The 22195-nt window shown below is 43.3% G+C and overlaps 1 protein-coding gene across 1 annotated transcript in view; it reads left to right on the forward strand.

The window, feature by feature from the left end:
• Positions 1 to 22195, forward strand: part of LOC306939125 (uncharacterized protein) — a gene marked incomplete at its 5' end in the record, with an annotated part of 161250 nt that overhangs the window by 48328 nt on the left and 90727 nt on the right. The window contains one exon of the mRNA XM_079523625.1: positions 19343 to 19444. Coding sequence (XP_079379751.1) covers positions 19343 to 19444 — 102 coding nt within the window. The remainder of the gene's footprint in view (positions 1 to 19342; positions 19445 to 22195) is intronic.

Consider the following 22195-nt stretch of genomic DNA (forward strand, 5'->3'; position numbering starts at 1 on the left):
CCATCATGGGTTAGCCACTCACACCCTCATGGTCATAGTAGGGAATATATTGGCCCAGAGGGACTCGGTGGAGTCATTGACTATGCAGCTGAGTGCTTTGTTTTAGTCGTGCAACACGCGACTCTCAGACACGTTGGCTCCTATCACCTTCATACCCCCTCCCCCACTCTACCTCTCTACACCCCTCTATAAAAGGGTTATTATTATACACGTCATTCTAGTGGTTAAATTCATGTTCTGTCGGTATCGTATAACGGTGTCATGTGCCGGAAATAGCCAATCTACAAGCTCACAAGGGCGTCGCATCTCTGACACCTTGTGTGAGCTTGTAGATCATCTCTTTCCAATGCGTGAATCACTTTCTTTTTCACCGCAAATATTTGCTCTGAACTATGCTTTAAGTGCCTTCCCTTTGGACGAGAAAAGCACTAATGTGGCTCTTGTCTTAGTATAGGTAAGGTTGCAATTGGCATTTAGTCCCAGGACAAATTATTCCGATAAACAGTACTATGGGCGAGGGAGCTCAGCATAGATAAGAGTATCATCTCGGCATGGAGTGATGATGTCACAGGGCCAGCTCTACCCAGCATGCTCCTTGAGTACACTTCTGCAGTGCTCATGAATATTACAAGAGAGAGAGAGAGAGAGAGAGAGAGAGATGGGGATGTTGAAAGAAGGGAGAGCAAAGGGAGTGGAATGGAGGACTGAAGCTGCTATACAGTAGCTTTTGTGAATCATGAGTCCAGGTCTACAGCACTTCAATCATTCCCTTTGTGTCTCCACCACCATCCTCCTGGAACCATTGAAAAGCTTCAAAGCAGAAATATCCGCCGATGTACAGTCAAGTCACATGACGAAGATACAGCACATATGGGAACACTAGAATCTCGCACGCCTGCGGCGCGGTCGTGTCTAACGCCACGTGGTCTGTGTTGTTGTTGTTGTTTCAATGTGAATATCGTGTGTCTGAGTGAGACACACACACAAACCATACATTTTAAATTTGAACGAAGGCAGACAGTGATTTGTCTTTGGCCACTGACCATGTTTTGTCCGTGCTAGGCAGGTTGTGTGGGTGCTCCCGACTTTTCTTTTGTTCGATGCGTTACAGAAAAGGCTCTTTCACACTTTCACTTTCAACAAAGATCGAGAGAGCTGCAAATGCTAGGTGTAGGAAAGGCACGCTGTGATTGGCCAGTAGTCGCAGACCCCACAACGCTGGGTTGAAGACACCCAGGTCAAGACAGTGGCATATCACGGCGCATATGCCACGCTCTAATGACTTGGCCACCAGCGCACAAAGTAATTTGCATTGTGCTTATTTGCATTGTGGGCGTGGAATTCTCTCAAATTTAATAATAGATGGGAAGACGCCTGGGATGTTTCCATTGTCAAACATGGAATAGGAAGTCATCGACATTGAGGACCTCCATGACATATTTGTTAATTGCAACCTACAGTCGCGTGACATCACGCGCCTCACATATGGTTGTTTTGATTGATTGATTGAAAATTGTATTAACAGTACATTTCAAGCACAAACTCAATACAAAGGCTGTTAACTGTGAGTGGACGACCCAATTAAGCATTACACTTGTTTATAACAGGGTCCACCATGTTCAATTCATCAAAACATTTAGACACTTCTATATAGACAAAGAACAGTACAGGAATTCATCATAATGGAGGTAAAAAGGGAAAAGAAACATATACAGTGAGGGGAAAAGGGGGGGGGGGGGGGGGGGGGCGGTGGGGGGGGATTCAGATTCTACGGGGGCCAGTTTCGAATTGCAGCCATCCGTAGGTGCCCTTTGAGAGCGGTTTTGAAGGAGTCAAGGGATTTGCATGTCTTAATGACTGTTGGTAGGGCGTTCCACATTTTGGTGGCATAGGAAATAATTTAGTCCCTTGTTTGTGCCGAATCTGGGTTGAACATGGTTCGTTGCACTCCCTCTGGTGTTGTGGGTGTGGACTTCGTTAACATTAAGGAAGTATCTACACAGGTACATGGGTATCTTGGTGGAGTGTCGAATCTTGTGGACCAGACCCATTGCAAGATGCTGTACTCTGTCGCCGACCCTAAGCCATGCCAGTCTGTCAAAGTGGGCAGGGGTGAAATGGATTGTCAATCCATTTCTCCGTTCTCCGCTCCTTTGAGGTATTTTTTGTCACTGTACACATTTGCACATAATGTGAAATGTTTCCTCTGCTTTAACCCATCCTAACTGAAAGGAGTAGTGGGCACTATTAATACGACTGGAGAGAAAAGTGTCCCTGAGCTCAGGGACACTTTAACACACAGACCGGGGCCAGGGACCTTCTGTTTCTCTCTTATCCACTCATCCATGGAGGCCCCGGGTTCATATGAGTAATGACATCCATAGCAATAAGGATCCATCGCAATAAAGATCATCATACATAAAATGCTGGAAATGGAAGGAATTTTACTGTGCACATACAAAGTAGGAGGCTATAGAGCGTCGCAGTCCCGCCTCCTACCCTGGACCAGGAAATGAAACCCAATGCATTTTTCCCATAGACATTTCTTAAAGTATTTATTTAAAGACGGTTACGCCACGGACAAAGCCAACTCGAGTCGTGACAACTCATGACAACACAAACAATATTTTGGACCAAACAAATAATTACAAAGAAGAAAAACAACAAAAAAAGTGTTGTAACCTGCCGTTTTTGTCTTCTTTCTAATTATTTGCTTGGTCCAAAATATTGTTTGTGTTGTCATGAGTTGTCACGACTCGAGTTGGCTTTGTCCGCCGCGTAACCGTCTTTAAATAAATACTTTAAGAAATGTCTATGAGGAAAATGCATTGGGTTTAATTTCCTGGTCCAGGGTAGGAGGCGGGACTGCGACGCTCTATACTATACATATATAGGCCATACTAACTATATACAGTATATTGTATGTCTGTGATATAAGTAAAAGTGATATAATATGGAAATGATAAATGGTTAGGCAACCATTTGTTTTAATTGGTGTATGCTTCAAATCTATCTCACGCACACACCCGCACGCTCGTATGCGCACACACATGCACACACACACACACACAATGTGTCTACAATCTACAATTCTTAACAAAATTACTTTCAAAAAGAATATCAAGATATACCTTGCCAATTTGCCAAGTACATAACTGTGAACTGTGATTTGCGAATTTGTTCTTTTGATTTATAATGTGAATTTGTTCTTTGTATTTGTTTTTATTTTGTTCTGTTTTTTTATTTTAAATTGTATTTTTAGTTGTACATTTGTATTGTATTTGTTTTATTCAGGACCCCAGGAAGACTAGAGGCTCAGTCATGTGTCTCTAATGGGGATCCTTCAATAAACATAAACATAAACACACAGGTAGTGTGACTCACCAGGTAGCTGGTGAGTCTGTGCCAACCAGGGTGGTGCAAACAAAGGGATGACTGAAGCATAATGTGATGTGCGTGCGTGCATGCGTGCATTTTGTGCAGGTGCGCATACATATGTGACCAGATTTGACTGAGAGCCTGCCATCGCGCAAATTACAGCTTTTCACCAGAGGAGAAAAACACAGGCAGACTCTTCACATACTAGAGCATGTCTGAAATAAATGTCAGAGCTGAAATCGACATGAAATAAATGCCCAAACATGTAGCTAGGTGTAATGTTAGAGACCACAGAAGTGAACCTTTCAAGCCTGTTTTCTCAACTCGCTGTTTTCTGCAAGACATCACTCTATAAGCCATATCTCCAAAACTGGTGGGTCAAACTGAACAACCAATATGTCAATTTGAAGCTATGATTCCCTGCTTTCATATGACATGAAAAAACGAAAATTCAAAAAAATCCAATGGCAGCCCCTCAGTCAAATTTAGTCACATATTTACTTATTCAGCACTTTCATGTACAGTACACCCAATCTCCCAAGTCCCCAAATTTCACCGCGCTGAAGTACAGTAGGTGTGTGTTTTTATGTGTTCATTATGATTCGACAGAGATCGTGCGCATGTGGGTGGGCAGGCCGCAGGCAGTTAGACTGCAAGTAAGGGAATAAAGTACAGCTTCGATTGTACTGGATTTCAGAAGGCAGCGGCCTGACATAATATATAAATATTTCAGATGCTCCATTTTACCACGGGGCAAGACAACAGGAAGATCCTCATTTTGATGTGTGTCATAATTTTTTCATGGAGGAATTCGGCCCACTGAAAAAAAGAATTAGGGAATTATATATATATATACAGTATACAGTATATAGTCACACACACACTCTACAAAACTGTGGATATTGCATTGTGGCTATTGATGCCTTCCTGTTCTTTGGACTCTGAGAGCACATAATAGTCACGTTTGTCCTGGCCTGACATGGATTTCTCTGTACGGCATGCGTGGGACTGCGTGAGTGCTCATACACATGGCCCCAGGGAATACTCTATACTATTCTGAATGGCCGGAGGGATGTGCATTATTTTCAGATAACCGCACACACCACTGTCTCACTGTTGTAAATTAATAAACGACCAAATAGTTTTCTTTGCACCCTATACTTAAGTGACCATTTACCCTACAATTTACCCAAGCATCTGTGTAATTTATTCACAGCCATTCAAAAATAGCAGATATACAGGTACTGTACAAGCTTGTAGATCTGTTTTTTTGGAATTTCTTTGAAAATAACTACTGATTTAGAAGACATTTGAAGAATCGGCCTCAATTTACAATTTACAATTTAGGCATTTAGCAGACGCTCTTAATCCAGAGCGATTTACATTAGGCAAGAACAAAAGTATGGGAATACATCACATATATAAAATGCATTTATCAAGAAACATGCGTAAGCTAAGAACGTAACTAGAACATATCTATATAATGACACTATACATATAAACTATAACTAGAACATATCTATATAATGACACTATACATTATAACCTATACATATATACTATACTATGCTATACATATGTACTATGCTGTGCTATGACTACATACAATGCAATTATTGTGCTGTCTACATGACATGCTATAAGTCTGTTTCAAATGCTATCTAAGTCTAAAAAGTGCTATCTAAGGGGGTAGGATAAGTGCTGGGTGCGTGGGACGTGTGGAGCGTTGTCCCGGCGTTTTTAGTGAGGGTACTTCCTCATATCTTAAAGGGTTAAGTGAGCATTTAGCCTGTCGTTTAGTGTTCATGCTTTACTCTGCTAGCGTTACTCAGTTCACAGTTTCTCTGGATAAGAGCATTGGGTACAGTAAATGCCTAAATTGCATATTGCACTTCACTTAATTCACGGTTGTTTAAGCGAAGATTTTGCCACAAGCTTTCCTTAACTTTAAACCATGTTGGCAAACACTAACCCTCTGCTTCACTTGGGTTTTTTTTGTCCTCACAGAGTGTATTGTTTAATGATGGCTTGTCATGGATTTTCTCTTACATACTGTAAATGTCACATGTTGGGTGCACACACACACACACACACACACACACACACACACACACACACACACACACACACACAGAGAGACGTCTTGTCATCCATCAATATTTGATCAAGTCTGAATCTCTATTGCCTGCTGGAGTTATTGATTTTTCATTCTGCAGCCTGTAACTTCATCTTATCAGCCATGTATGGCCTTGGACTGTTTCCCTTCAAAAAGAACACCTCCCTTTTCTAAGAAGGGATTCTAAAAATATCTCTTTTTTTTATATCGTGCTGCTAATTACCGGTACATCAATGTTTTTATTTCTTTGCAGGTTAGGGTTAGGGTTGGGCATTGTTAATGGTCCAGGATTTATTGTCCTAAGGGGAAATTTGTTGTAGACTCGTACGGTATCTGCTGTTAAAAATACACTGACAATCCCCTGTGCAATTACAACTGCAGACTCACTCCCAATGTTCCACCGTACCATAGACTTACCTCTTGTCTAGCCCGTAGCACTTGCCGTAGCACTTGCCCTAGCCTCGGCGACCTTCCAACCTTATGCAAAGGCTAAACTTTTAATTTAGATAGCATGTTATAAAGACGGATGCCAGGTTTGTCTATTGTTGACCAGGCATCCTATAGTTTCAATGTGAAGACTATTGATTTCGTTTTTGGATATTGTACGGTTAGACTGACTTCCTAGATTACTATTTCTATGCATTCAATATAGTACCTTGTTTTGTTCTTGCTTAATCGCTCTGGATTAAATGCGTCTGTCAAATGCCTAAATTGTCTAAAATGATGCATCCATACATCCATCTTCAACCGCTTATCCGGAGTCGGGTCGCGGGGGCAACAGTTCCAGCAGAGAGCTCCAGACTTCCCTCTCCAGAGCAACATTAGCTATTTCATCCTGGGGAACCCTGAGGGGTTTCAAGTCCAGTTTGGAGAGATAATCCCTCCATCTCCTTGGTCTGCCCGGGGGTCTCCTTCCAGTGGGATGAAAATCCATAATCTGTATACGAGTAGAGAGAATCTGATCAAACGGACCTGACATATCAGGTGCCGTCCTGGGACTCCAAAGCCTGTTACCCATTACCACGTTATCTGCCTCTCTGCCAAGGTGATGTTTTATTTATAATAGAAACCTCAAGGCGAGAAAGAGAGAACTGCTGAGTGGAACGACTGAAGAAACACTGACGACCAAATTAACCACAATAAATATAGATGTTGTGTCGCCATTGTCAGGAATTCCATTTTCCATTTTCTGGAATGCCACCAGATACAGTTCACTGCCAGTGTTACAGTAAGGTCTGGTTGTCCAGCCTCCAGGCATTGTTTTACTGAGGGTGTGTGTGTGTGTGTGTGTGTGTGTGTGTGTGTGCTTGTGTGCATGTGTGCGTGCCCGTGCGTGCGCGCAAGTGGGAGTTTTGTTAACCCAAGAGTGTTCATTTCCGTGTGTGTGTGTGTGTGTGTGTGTGTGTGTGTGTGTGTGTGTGTGTGTGTGTGTGTGTGTGTGTGTGTGTGTGTGTGTGACACACAAGACAGAAGGAAAAAAAAGAAAAAACACAGACAGCTCAGCTCAGACACGTTGTGGAACAAGGACACAGTTATACACATATACCCAGTACATCGAACCAAACAATAAAATACAAAAATAATATACAAATATGGACATATTCAGTTTGGTGCTTGAAAGTCTACATGGGTTAACAACTCCCCAGAGAAAATAAAATAAAATCAAGGTTATTGGTATCGCTTCTGTCCAGGAACCCTATGATCAAGGTGGTGGGTTCTCCCTATTTAAAGCTAATCTTATTCAATAAATGCAATTGGAGTCTAATCGCCAAAATAATCTTCTGCTATAAACGTTTGCCAAAATATTGGTTGAGATCTACATGCTACTATTTATTGGTTATGATTGGTTCAGGCTACGTCGCAACGCAATGGCCGACGGCCCATGTCAGGACAGTTTTTCGATGATGTGTTCTCCTGACTATCTTTCATATGAGGCTGGCCTTCCTCAGGCTGCCTGTGATGTTGGTGTGATGTTTTTTGTTTGTTTGTTTTACTTCAAAATGTCAGATTTAAGGAACCCTGGCATCCCAGCTTGGGCTAGTATTTTGTCATGATACTGTAGGTGGAAAAATATATACCAGTAAGACGCCTGACGGCAAGAAGCGTGCACGCATCCGCCTGAGTGACAGCAGATTGCTGGGCGAGCGCTGGCGCTTTGGAATGGGGGGTCAGATCAACATATCTGCCTGGGTGACAGCAGACCGCTGGGCGAGCGCTGGCGCTTTGGAATGGGGGGTCAGATCAACATATCTGCCTGGGTGACAGCAGACCGCTGGGCGAGCGCTGGCGCTTTGGAATGGGGGGTCAGATCAACATATCTGCCTGGGTGACAGCAGACCGCTGGGCGAGCGCTGGCGCTTTGGAATGGGGGGTCAGATCAACATATCTGCCTGGGTGACGGCAGACCGCTGGGCGAGCGCTGGCGCTTTGGAATGGGGGTAAGATCTTAATTGTCGGGCCTGTTAAGAACTCTAGTTTTCGCCGGCTGCCGGGCACTAATAACTTTGGGGCAGGCCCGTTAGAGTTTTCATTCTCTGCCCGAACCCGGCCCGACCCGGCCCGACATTTTCGGGTAGGGCCGGGCCCAAAATGCACGATAATTAGTCGGGCCGGGCCGAGCCTCGGGCTCTGTGATTTTCCGTGATTTTTTATTTTTTTATTTTTATTTTATTATAACAAAAATAACAATTCTGTTGTTTGTGTAATGTAGCCTATTTATTTAATATGAAGAGGGCTGAGCTGGTGAATGTTGGCGATTAACTTTTACAGTTTAGGCGATATACTATTATGTGACTGAAGGAGGAGGAGGCGATGATCAGCAGCAGCGCAGCGCACCAAAGTGACAGAATAGAACGGTGGTTGTTGAACTTGCTACCGCTGGCTGGCCTCTGGTTTGCCAACCAAATGAGCTGCTTACTGCTCAGCATCAACTATATAACTTAAGTCAACTTGCCATATGCTTAAATGTTTTATAAGACCATCGATTAATCCGCAATAGCTCGTTTTGGAAACGTCGGGGCTTAACGAGACACTGCTGTCTCGTTGAACCCAGCTGGGTGAATAAGCTAAATTAGGCTACCTAATCAACGTGGTCACCACGGTAAATGCTCCATATAACTATGAAAGCGCCTGCATACACGTAATATAGTTACATGATGACCAAGCAATGTTACAGTCACACTGTAGGCTACAGCTATTTGGTTTACAAATCGTATCGCAGCGCGCTGTACAGCTATTTAATTTCCCCATCGCATCGCAGCGCAGCGCGCCTCGTTGTGTGCCCACTGCCCAAAATAAAAGATCTGCAAGCTGTCGACAGACTCGACACGCCATCGAGCGGCATGTTGATGGTTTGTATGTCTGTTATTTTGGTTAGGCAACGCACATTACGCGTGGTATGTGGGTTTGAGGCAATGATTATGTAAACGATGTAACCTAGTAGATTATAGCCAAGTTGACATTATTGTCATAATATTGTATAGCTCTGTTCGGGACTGTTGCACAACGGTGAATGATGACAAAGTTGCACTTTGTTAACGGGACAGTAGCCTATTGGACATAATTATTACTGCGTCACTTCAGAGGATCGCTGCTACTTTGATTCAGAAGATGTTTACTCACCCCTGGAAATTGCTGGAAACCATTAGAATGTTGGAAATGGAACATTATCAGCCAATTAACGTGAGTTACATAAATCCTTTATTTCGGCGACTAGACTATTAGTGCGTTCTCTAACTTCTCTGACACGGTCGTCTCAATAATCCACGGGGCCGCGCGGCCATATAGTGGCATTTTTCTTTTTCCTTTTTTTCTCTTTTTTTTCACTCGGGCTTTTTCGGGCTTTCGGGCCTGACATTATAGTAATTGTTAGGGTCGGGCCGGGCCTCGGGCCGACCCAGTTAGGGTAGGGCCGGGCCTTAATTTTCAGGCCCGATGAGAACTCTAAGGCCCGTCTAGAGTTTAAATGGACAGTTATCCGTCAAAAGGGAGACATCAAAGAGGAAGGATGGATGGGGAAGGATCAACATACAGTATGGAATGTCAGAACAGGTCAGCTCCATATATGGAAATCTAAGGGTTTACGGTTTGAGGTCAGATGTAGAGTTGCTGGCCAATATTGATGACATCAGGGATCTCCATATATGGGCTTAATATGTCACGTGCTCCATCCCTGATGATGTCACGTGATGTCACGTGCTCCATCCTTCATGATGTCACGTGCTCTCTCACCCCGACCAACCAACCAACACACACACTGACGGGAAATGCACAATTCCATAGTTAACTGCGACCTTTGGTCGCAATAAATTGAATTCAACTATTTCATTTCTTCTTTGTTTTTGAGTGGTGCAAAACACTCCAACAACTGGCTTTGTACCCGTGTACCCGTGTTCCCGTGTTTGTTCGCATCAAAAAAACGAGCATGGTTGCCATGGTTAGTGTGTGACGTCACTGACATAGCTGATCAGACTATATAAGACCTTTCACCACTAAGTTCACACGGGTGTGATTTTTTTTATATACAGTTGTTTTATTACATACAATTAGCTATTTTCTTTTTTATATGGTTAAGGAGAATTGAGCTTTATTCGATTTTTTTGGATGAAGTGAAGGTTTTTGGAAGTGTTCCCTATTTAGGGAATTTGTGGACTTGGTCACCAACCTATTCTGTAAGCAGCACACGTACTCCTGAAGCCTCTCATGTGTTCCCCATGTGTTTCAACATCCTGTTCATCCATGTCATCCAGATAGGCACATAGATTTCACATTAGATTGTTCCCAATGTCACAGATTAAGAGCACTTCATTGAATTTCACACGCACGCACGCACGCACGCACGCACGCACGCACGCACGCACGCACACAAACATACCTTTTATTGTCTAATGGTCTCCCTTTCTACAGTATGTTGTTTTCCTTCAGCTACATTTATGTATGCTAATGCTACGTTGATACTGCTGGGTTAAACGGCACCCCATCAATGTGACAAAACGGGGACATACTTAATTATTGTTTGTCCCGGAATGTTGACTAATAACATGTTATTATTTATAGAAAGTGTCTTGTGGTGTAGTTGATGCAGATATATACACACACACGCACACGCACACACACACACACACACACACACACACACACACACACACACACACACACACACACACACACACACACACACACACACACACACATACGGGGGGGGGGGAGCTGCCTAGTACAATCATTGCCTTTTATTTCTGTCCACTGAACAGCTGCTCTTAAACTATTGGGACTTACATTAAGATATGTCTCCTAAAAAAAGCTCCTTTAATTAGGTCTGGTTCCACCCAGGTTTATTTTCACTCGCGTACAGGAATCACACAAGTTGAACTTCACAAAGTGACAGTTCACACGTGGCTCAACAATATAAAGACTGAGGAACTCAACTACTATGATGCCCTTAAACCATTCAGGCCTGACGTCGAAATTAAAAAAAAAAAAAGTTTTCTAAATCATGACAATTTTCGGAAAGATTTGAGGCACATTTTAACGATTTTTCAAAAATAGCAGACCTACAAGTTCATAGCGCGCCACTCGGTGGCGCGCTATGAGCTTGTAGATCTGCTATTTTTCAATAGCTAAATTATAATATGTTTAAAACGCTAACGCTAACGTGACATGGATGCGTTCCAGGTCTCAATGGATTAAAGTATAGTAGCTATAAGCAATAATATGTCAAAAGTCTAATGACTTTTTTTCAGCCGGCTGTCTGAATACCAACATTTTTTACATATTATTGCTTATAGCTACTTTGAAGGAGAGAAAACTCATTCTTACGGTAATATATCCATTGATCACTGGAAAAAAACCCAACTCCATGCTGAGCGTTCCGGCCAGTCAAACACTAGGGGCTCCATTTTCGTCACCGCTAAACCCCTTATCCCTAAACTTATTTGCCTTTACTATTTTGCAAAACATTTTTGAATAGTTAAAATGGCCAGTCTACAAGCTCACAACATGTCATGTCATGTAAAAAAGGCAAAGACGTTTAGGGATAAGAGGTTTAGCGGTGACGAAAATGGAGCCCTAGATCTCTTCTTCAATTGCGCGACAATTCTGTTGTGGGATAGAACTCCACAAAGTGTTGTGACTCTGTCGCTTCCTGCTTATACGCTCCATGGTGTTTGACCGGTTTGAGCCTGCCTACCTTTCTTAAAGCCGCAGCGCCCTGTGTGTGTGTGTGTGTGTATATATATATATATATATATATATATACTGTATATATATATATATATTCATTTTTTCCTCGCCACTAACAGGGGATAAATACATTATCAGTAAAAAAACGGACTGTCCGGAACTCTCTTGTAAGCCAAAGTGCAGTAACTACGGGGGGAGATGTGCTCATATTGGGTTTAAAAGTGTTTCAACTGCTGCAGCCAAAAGAGATTTCGGCAAATAAGTGATATTACACTAATTGTAAATATGTTCTTGACGTAATTGTTTATCCCCCAAAACCATGAAGGCTAATTTGATCTTTGGCATACACAAATACAGTAAGTCTGTGAGTCCAAAAACGTAGTTACTGCATTTGGCTTTGTGCAGGGCAGTATGGGTGGGTTCCACCAAAATTCAAAGCATTGGTTGTGCAGTGTGCACATTCTGACAATTTCACAATAGATCCACGATGGGACACAAAACCGCATGTTTTGTTTAGTTTTTGTGCTGACATTATGTTTTATAAATGTAATGCCAAGATGTCCCCTTTTTTAATGCCCAGAATGATACAGAAATGCCCCCCTTTGGCAAACATCTGAGAGTTTCTGAGCCAAACATCATCCATAGACTTGGAGTAAATTTGGTAAAGTACTGGTTTGCCAGAACTTTACTTTCTGCTAAATGTAAATATCATGGCTTTAATGCCCCAATGTTCTTGCCTACCAAAATATTTAAAGCCTTGGAAAAGTCCCCCTTCTAGTGCAAAAATTGCTAAAGACCTTTTCACAAAAAAAGGAAAGAAGGTTGATGCACATACAGTACACTTATGAGGTCAAATCCTGGCATGCTTCAGACGTCTCATCATCAGTGTCAGTGTTGATGAAAGCTTGAGACGACACATTTTTGCCCCTAAAGCTAAAAGACGATTAGTTATCTTTTAGTGCAGACAGCATGCCACCGCAGCAGCATGCCATGAGAGAGGGGAAGCGCTGAAGGAAATATTACAGCATGCATAGCAGTTTGCAGTTTCTCTTGTGTTTGCTTATGCAGTATGAACGCAATAAAGCAGGGGTTCTCAACCCGTGGGTCGCGACCCCTCGGGGGGTCGCCAAATTATTTTGGGGGGTCCCCAAAATATTTAAAAAAAAAAGAAAAGATTTTTTTTTAAATTTTATTTTCACGATTTTTCAAAAATAGCAGACCTACAAGCTCGTAGCGCGCCACTCGGTGGCGCGCTATGAGCTTGTAGATCTGCTATTTTTCAATAGCTAAATTATAACAATGCTTAAAACATCAAAAGGGGTTTCCGCCCAAAATGGTTTAAGGTTATTGTAGCAGTCAATTTATATTGGGGGTCGGGAGGGGGCGGGCGGGGGTCCCGAGACATTGCCAAAGCATTTCCGGGGGTCCCCGGCCAAAAACGTTGAGAACCCCTGCAATAAAGCACAGACACAAGAAGAAAACATACTGTATTAACTCCCAAAATATCACGTGGTGTGTTGACGGCATAATCTCAATGACAACAGATCACAGATCATGTTCTCTATCTTGTGTGCAGTGCGGTATTGGCCTGGGCTTGGTTGAAATCATCTTAGCAGTAGAATGATGATGCAATACTGAGATGCTTTTTGGAAACCACACCCTGGGCTGAGGGGGTAATGAAGTGCTATTTGTGTTTTTGTGTTGTATCTTTTCTTGCATCGTGCCAGTTCCTGATTGCCGTATATAGTATCCCGGTTGGTACTAACTACAGTTCCTCTGAGGGAGAGCACCATAGAGTTAAAAAATCACACCCGTGTGAACTGAGTGGTGTAAGGTCTTATATAGACTGATCAGCTGTGGTCTGACGTAATGTCTGACGTAATGAAATCACACCCGTGTAAACTGGGTGACCATAGCAACCATGCTCATTTTTTGGTACGAACAGACCAGTGTTGTTTTCGTCGACTAAAACTGTGACGAAAAATGTTCGTCGACTACCTTTTTTCACTGACGGAAACTAATTAAAATCTAAGCTACGATGACTAAAACTAAGACTAAATATATCGACAATTTCGTCAAGAAATAAAAACTAGACTAAAATGTTAGGAAGGGACTAGTGGACAAAAGATCGAGTATCAGTCATTTTACACCTGGTTGCATGCTGAAAATAGCCGATCTACAAGCTCACAACGCGTCGCAACGCGACCCGTTGTGAGCTTGTAGATCGGCTATTTTCAGTAAGTGTAAAATCAGCCATTACGACAGCATCAAGGCCCACCAAAATACATTTTAGTCGACTAAATCAACCGTAGATTTAGTCGACTAAAATCGCATGGCATTTAGTCGACTAAAACTAGACTAACACTAACACATTCCAGGTGACTAAAATGTGACTAAAACTAAATGGAAACTATTCAAAAGACTATGACTAAAACTAAAATCTAAATTTGCTGCCAAAAACAACACTGGAACAGACAGACAGACAGACAGACAGACACGTAAACTAACAAAGCCAGTTGTAGGAGTGGTTTACACCACTCAAAAAATAATAGAGAGCGCACCGGAAATCCTATCCCATCCACTTGCATGGGGTTTCTCACCCAGCGCATGCATATTCCCTTTCCCCCCCTTCTTCCGGGTTGGAAAAGTGATGGGCGTGGCCTAATTGGGTCCTATTCATGTCATAGTTTATTTATGAACGCGCCGGGGCTCGAGTCATGAACGAGCACCGCCGCTATCGAGTACGAGCTCCGTTGTATCGTGTTATATCGCTTGTTCATGGAGTGTTCTCCCCCCCCCCCTCCCCCGAATACCCACAAATATCTGATATACAAGCTTGCAGTATGAATGCAGCACAAATCATTGTCTTTGAATCGACTAAAATATTATTGAAACACAATTGACACAAGAAATTGACACTCTCACAGCAGCTGCCTTGTGTGTAATTAAGGGATGGCCCGTAGTGTCAAGGGAGTCTTCAAGGTTAGTCTTCAAGGTGGTGGACAGGAATTTTACCCTTCGCCCTGACGTTTATGCCAGCCACTTATTTTTTCCTACTTAATTCGTCCTCACTGGTCTCCGGGATCTGATTATTACTGAGTGGACTGCACACTGTGAAATCAAGAGTGCAAAAATGGATCTCTGCACTCTCAGTGGACAGGGCAGGTGTGCGTGCGTGCGTGCGTGCGTGCGTGCGTGCGTGTGTGCGTTTGTGTGTGCGTGCGCGCACTTGTGTGAGGGGGATTTTCAAGGGGGGAAATGGTTTCAGTCATGCGGCAAGGCAGCGCAAACACACTGACATCATGGAATGAGTTTCTAGAGAGCTACTGCTGCTTATGATTCGTTTTCAGAAAGAAGAAACGTATTGGGTTAACAGGTTCAAAGGCTGGCACACTCGCACGTGCACACAGAAGAAAGGGGGGAGAGAGGTGCTACGTAGGTATAGGCTCCCTCCTCATCATCATAACGGAAGATTTATTCTCTAACCGTCCACTCCCGACTCACGCAAGAATGCATTGATCAACCGGGGTCTGTCTCTTCCAAGCTCCCGTCAGGAAACACATACTGTGGGTGATGAATGCGCACACACGGCAATCTCATTTATACACTGACTGCGGCTGTGGCTGCCGACACAGGCTTAATGTGGAAACGGTGCACTGCACGTGTACACACACACACACACACACACACACCATTGCGTGCTTAGGAGGAGAATCATCCCACGTGTCAATCATGTGAAATCCAAAATTGAAGGTCACTGAATGAAATATATATCAAGAAACTGGTGTGTGTGTGTGTGTGTGTGTGTGTGTGTGCGCGTGCGCGCGCGTGCGTGCGTGTGCGCGCGCGTGCGTGCGTGCGTGCGTGCGTGTGTGCGTGCGTGCGTGTGCGTGCCCGTACATAGATGTGCCGTTTGAGAACCCCTCATGTCCTGCCATTGGCAATTCAGTAGATTGTCAGAAACAGAACATCATCGCTGAGAAAGGGGGGCATTTGCCAAGGTGTTGTATGTTAATTCTATAGAATGCCAATGCATACTAATGTTAAGTACATTGATTCATGTTCTAATTATAATGTTCAGTAAGTAAGAAGAAATATTTATTCATGTTTGCATTCATGTTAATCAATAGTTGGTATTTTCCATTGACATTTCATCTAACTTCGAGGTGTGGGCGCACAATTTTAATTGGTGTTGAATAAATGGTAGTGTATGTGTGAGTGAGTGTGTGCGTGTGTGTGTGTGTGTGTGTGTGTGTGTGTGTGTGTGTGTGTGTGTGTGTGATGCATAGAATTAGATTCCAGCACACATTTTTTAATGTGTGCAAGTTGGCATGGCTTTGGTCTATGCCAGTATGACATATATTGTCCTATTATAAGTCTTTGCATTGGTCTGTTCTATCTCACATCTACAGTAGCCTATAACAGCTTGAGTTCAGTCTGGGATGAGTGGTCAAAGTAGACATAAATGCATCAACAAGTACATGGATCACATTTCCACTCAGCCTGCCACATTGGTAAGAGGATAGACAGAGGCCAGAAAATGCATTAGTGGACCACGGTAAACACATTATCACCTGAAGCTGTGAATGTATGAAAGAAAGTGCAAACTCAAACCAAACCTTTTCCTTCTTTTTTATTCTTGTTCCTTTTCTGTTCATAATGCTGGATACAAGTGTGGAGCTCCGTTTAAAATTACAATCCACGTTTCGTTTCCCCACCACATCATCTGACCTGGAGAAAAGGCGGAGGTTGAACAACTTTGTCCAGCTGGGAGTTGGCCGAGCAGGAGATCAAAGCTGCTCTTCAGCTGAGGCGAGATAAGACCTGGTAGTGATTTGGGATCAATTATTCCCAGCAGCGGTGTTGCCCTCGCCAAACACACCATCAATGCCGAGATAGTGAACCTCCTTCTGGAAAAATGTGTCAAAAAAACAGTAGGGCTGTCACGATTACAAATTTAAATTGACATTGTCACACAAATAATTGCGATTAAAGGTTTATTTGTGTTTTTGGTGTTGAACATTAGAACATATGAATGAAGAATACATTTCTCTTTGCCTGGTAATCAAAAAATGCACAGGGCAGATATGACAAATATCTGAAATGTACTAAGAAATGTACTGACATTATTGTCTCCACCAGGCCGAAGGCATATATGTTTTGCACTCCGTCCGTGTGTTTCCGTCCGTGTGTCCGTCCGTCCCATATTCCATCCTAATTGGCTAACATTGGCTTTCAAAGTTTGCAGGATTGGCCCGTTTTGAACAAAAAGCCTCAAATCATGAACGGAGCGTGCAATTTACGTGAAATCTTTCAAAAACTTTCCTTCCTACTAGGCCGAGGAATATATCCCACCCTTTTCACATTGGCTTGTTATAGCACCACCAACAGGTGGATTTTTGCAAAACACATTTTTCGAACAAATTGCCTCAAATCATCCAATTGCCATCCAAGGCGTAAGAAGAAATTGCACCCTTTTCACATAGCGCCACCAGGAGGCCACAACCTGACCTGCCCTGGTGGAGACCTGTGCCCCGAGGGGCACTTTTTCTAGTTTTACTTACTTAATGCGATTACAAAATGTGTAAATCAAATGGCTATTGTACAAGCTTCTTGTACTGTAGATCTTGTAGATCAGCTATTTCAGCTTTTTTAATGAAGATTTTTCGACATGGAAACGATTATGACAAAAATAATTGTGATTATCTCAAATAATTGAATAACTCAATGGCAAAAAAGTGGCAAAAAAACCCTGATTAGCCCTTTTTGAGCTCCGATAAAGTCTAATTGAGTGGGAAGTTGTCGGACACAAAGTGGCAGTGCAATGAGATGTTGATGCTCCTCCACAGAGAGCAAATGATTTGGATCCAGTGAAGGTGCTATAGGGTGGGTGGGTGTTGGGGGGGGGGGGGGGGGGGGGGTCTCAGCCAGGCATTTGTAAAGGGCACGTGTATCTCTCAGCGATTTCCAGTATTATTGAGCCACTTGAGAGTATAACACCTCAAATATGTTCATATATTGCCCATGACAGGCATGAAGGCAGGGTCAAGACCACAGTATACGCTCCAGTCAGTCTGCCCACGGGCTATCTATCTATCGCTAACATCTCTGTCTGCAAGTCGGCTACACCGTGCAACCCTGAGAGTATTCATTACCTCTGTATACATTGTATACTGTGTATATTACTACTACAGTATTTTGCTGTATTGAATTAATGCAAAGGCGGGTGCACATATATAGAGACAGTACACACACACACGCACAGCACAGCACAGCACAGCACAGCAGCTACATGTATTCCAGTGTGCTCAGCTATATGGATTGCTGCCAAATGTTTTATTTTTAGATTCTGGCTTAAGAACAAACGGGAATACAAGGATCTTAATGGGTAAAATGTGTCTGAAAATAACGTCATGTTGGAGAGTATAAAGGTCCTTAATAATTTAAACGGAAACAATTGGGATTAGGCCTTTGTCTGCCCACCCACTACAATATGATATTATATAATAATTCCCCCCCCCCCCCCCCCCCCCCCCCCCCCCTCGTGTAATTTCACTTCTTCTTCTTCTTCTTCTTCTTCTGTTTTTACCTTTACTTGCTTGGGCCGCAAGCTAAAAATGTCAGTATTATTTTTTAAACATTTAAGAATTTATTTTGTAACAGAATCTAAATCACGGAAACACACAGTAGAAAGCCACATCGACTTCAAATTCGACACATGCCACACGTGCCACACCACCGCAGGGGATGCAGTGCCTGGTGTCAAGTCGGTCGGACCCACGGTTGTCCAGAACCCCTGCCCAGGGTCCAGCTGGCCTGTTCTGACATCATCCATCCATCCACGTAACTCGAGAACCGTACGCCCCACCGACTTCAAATCCGACACACACGTTCCACACCCCCTGCAGGGAGTGCAGTGCCCGGCGTCGAGTCCGCCAGATAGCCGGTTGTCCAGAACCAGCATAAAAGCCTCTGACTGGGCTCTGGACCTGATCACCCCTATATCTCCATATGGAGCTGGCTTGTTCTGGCCTGTTCTGACATCATTCTGACATCGAGTCCATATTTGGCCATGCCTGACAAAGAACTCCATATATGGGCATAAAAGGGCCACAGACATAATAACTGGGAGTGGCATGGGGCCGCAGGTTGAATAGCACTGCTCTATAGCAATTTGATAAGGTCAGTGTTGTGATCTTCATATATGGAGATTTTGGTTTTGCAGGTTTTCATAGTTATCTGTGACATGCGGTCACAATAAGCTGAGAGATCCTACGTTTGTGCTGTTTGTGAAACAAGCTTGTAAATATCTGAAAACCCCTTACCTGTATTGTAAATAAGATAGGAGAGACCCTACAGCTGTGCCGTTGGTAAATAAGCTAATGAGACCCTGTGAGTACTGTTTGTGGAACAAGCTTCTAAATATCTGAAACCCTTTACTTTTTTGTGGTAAAAGCGCTCAAACATTCTTCTTTCCTGCCTTGATCTCCTTACCCCCCCCCCCCCCCCCCCCCTTCTCTTTCCTTGTTTTCAGGGGAAAATAACACGATGGGAACTATATGCACAAACACGAATTTCACCCACTTTTTTACTTGTAATATTGTGATGTCAGTGACAATAGAGATTAAAGATGAAATTTTGATTCTGATTCTCTCTTCGTTTGACCAGGCGGATGCAGCCACCAGTTTTCTGCGAGCGGCCCGTTCAGGTAATCTGGACAAAGCTCTGGACCACATCAAAAATGGAATCGACATCAACATGTCCAATCAGGTAACATACTGTACTGTGTGTGTGTGTATGTGTATGTGTATGTGTATGTGTATGTGTATGTATGTATGTATGTATGTATGTATGTATGTGTGTGTGTGTGTGTGTGTGTGTGTGTGTGTGTGTGTGTGTGTGTGTGTGTGTGTGTGTGTGTGTGTGTGTGTGTGTGTGTGTGTGTGTGTGTGTGTGTGTGTGTGTGTGTGTGTGTGTGTGTGTGTGTGTGTGTGTGTGTGTGTGTGTGTGATAGGCCCTAGTTGCTGTGGGTGGGAACTTGGAAGTGACTGAATGGATGGGGACTTTCTTTCCACATAAAGTCCTGACTGTGAGCCGGCTGGGGCCTTCAGCTGGAGTGAACACCCACTCATTCAGTCAGTCGGTTGAAATTACTATTATGACTGAGCTTTCAAATCCCAGCCCCAGAGTAAACAGACACATGAGCATTTGTGCCTGTCGTAGACATGCGCAGTTCAGTCAGGGAACCTCAGTGCAGTTGCTGCCGGCCGTTAATTGGGCCGCCTCAGCATCACGCTCTCATTCACATGATTCACTAGGCATGTAACGATACACTCAACTCACGATACGATACGTATCACGATATGAGGTTCACGATACGATTTTTCACACAATTATTTTCCAGACAAATCTTTTTCTTTTAGGATTTATCTTCCCCCCAAGCTTTTTTCACAGTTTTTATTTAACTACATTGCAAAAGTAGCATTACTTTTCATGTAAAATTACGTAATTTCAACTGTAAACATGCTTTCATGTTTAAACCTAGCTCGAGTTAACATTTCTTCTTTTCTTTGATGGCATCTTAGGATAGATGTAGACCTATTTGACAGTGCAGAAACATAATTGCCTTCCTTGATGTATTAATAATGAGCATCAATAACGACCATCACCTGTGTCAGACACATATACAGCTCCCCTCTGCAGGCCTCTACTGAAAGTGACTGCATGGAGTCTGTCTCATTTCTCTCCAAAAGCACGTGAATATGATAGAATATGATTACAGCTCACATTTCGTATCACACACTATCCCCCCTAAAAAAACAAAACATTTATTTTTTTATTTTTTTAATCGATATTCATTTTTAATAAATCGATACATATCGTCGGGATATAATATCGATATATATCGATATACGATATATCGTTACATGCCTATGATTCACTCAGCCAATCACACACTCACTCCATCTTCATACCGGCTACTTTAACCGGAGGTTTGCATTCCTCCTCCTGCTTCCTTGCTTGCTGCTGCTGTATACAAACCTGCTGCTGACCCACCCTCCACCCCAGCTACCACCTGTCGTTTTGGATCTACTGTTTAGGTACGGGCCTATGGTCGAGACTGATGCGCTTGATCTGAGTACCTAAAAAGCAGATCCAATATATTGCTCATCTTATATTCAATAAATATATATTCCATCCATTCTTGAGTTGTCCTGACTGAAACGTATAATATGAATATTAGAAATAAATAAATCTATATTTATATACTGTAGTGTAAATAATCTTTTCAGATTTACATTTTGCCGCCCGCTGTATTTGCCTCCAATGTTTTCAAACTCAATCCATCTTTCTGTCTGCCTGTTAGCAGCAGTGGTGGAGAGTAACTAACATTTTCTTCGCATAACACATTCGCACTGCGCAAAAATTATAGAGAATTATAGAATTAAGCACAGTTAATTGTGTATAATTATAGTAATAACATTTAGTGTAGAGAGCGAAAACTGAAAAGTCACTAGCAGAGAGCCCCGAGCTAGGGACGATGGCACGATGGTGTCGTGACTCGTGAGGCGGTTTTGGCGAGTGACACCATGGGGGCACTGTTTATACCAGTCAGTCTGTCATACCATCCCTCCACACTGGGCCCCCACATGTGGCCCCCACCTTCACCTAATGCGGCCCGCAGGTTAATATCAACTGGCGGCCCCCAGTGCCCCCAGTGGGGAGGGATGGTATGACAGACTGGTATAAACAGTGCCCCCAGTGGGGAGGGATGGTATGACAGACTGACTGGTATAAACAGTGCCCCCAGTGGGGAGGGATGGTATGACAGAGAGACTGGTATAAACAGCGTCCCCAGTGGGGAGGGATGGTATAAACAGCACCCCCAGTGTAGAGGGATGGTATAAACAGCGCCCCCAGTGGGGAGGGATGGTAGAACAGAGAGACTGGTATAAACAGGCTTATCAGGCTTTCGTGCTATTTTAAGGGCAGATATAATTCTCCAGTCGCCTTTTGCTTTCACCCCTCCGGTGTAGATGTATTGTCATAAAACTAAATGACAAGATAGTAAAACTTCATACCGGGGGGGGGGGGCGCTGCAGAGATGGTGTTATTTTGGCGTGATTCATGGTGTGATTGGGATGTCGTGAAGTCATGACCTGTCCTCATCAAAAGGATGACCCTTCATGCTGCAGTGCTGTCTGCTGTCCTATCTGTTCCCATACCTGTATCCAATCATATCCATTCACCCACCCATCCACCCATCCACCCATCCACCCACTCATATTAGTGTACAGCTCTCTGTCTCTCACGCATTCACCTATGCTATCACTGCTCTTGTATCTGTGCGTGTGTGCTTGTGCTGTGCGTGTTCACGTGCTTGCTACACACATCACAGCCATATCCCTGTGCTGTCCCCCTCCGGTACACTGTACTGTATGTATGTTGTTCACGTGCGTCTCCCCTCCTCATGTGTGCGCATGCTCACAGAGGGAGTGTGGTTACCCATAAGCAATGAGT

The sequence above is a fragment of the Electrona antarctica genome, assembly GCF_951216825.1.
Source record: "Electrona antarctica genome assembly, chromosome: 16".
Lineage (NCBI taxonomy): Eukaryota > Metazoa > Chordata > Actinopteri > Myctophiformes > Myctophidae > Electrona > Electrona antarctica.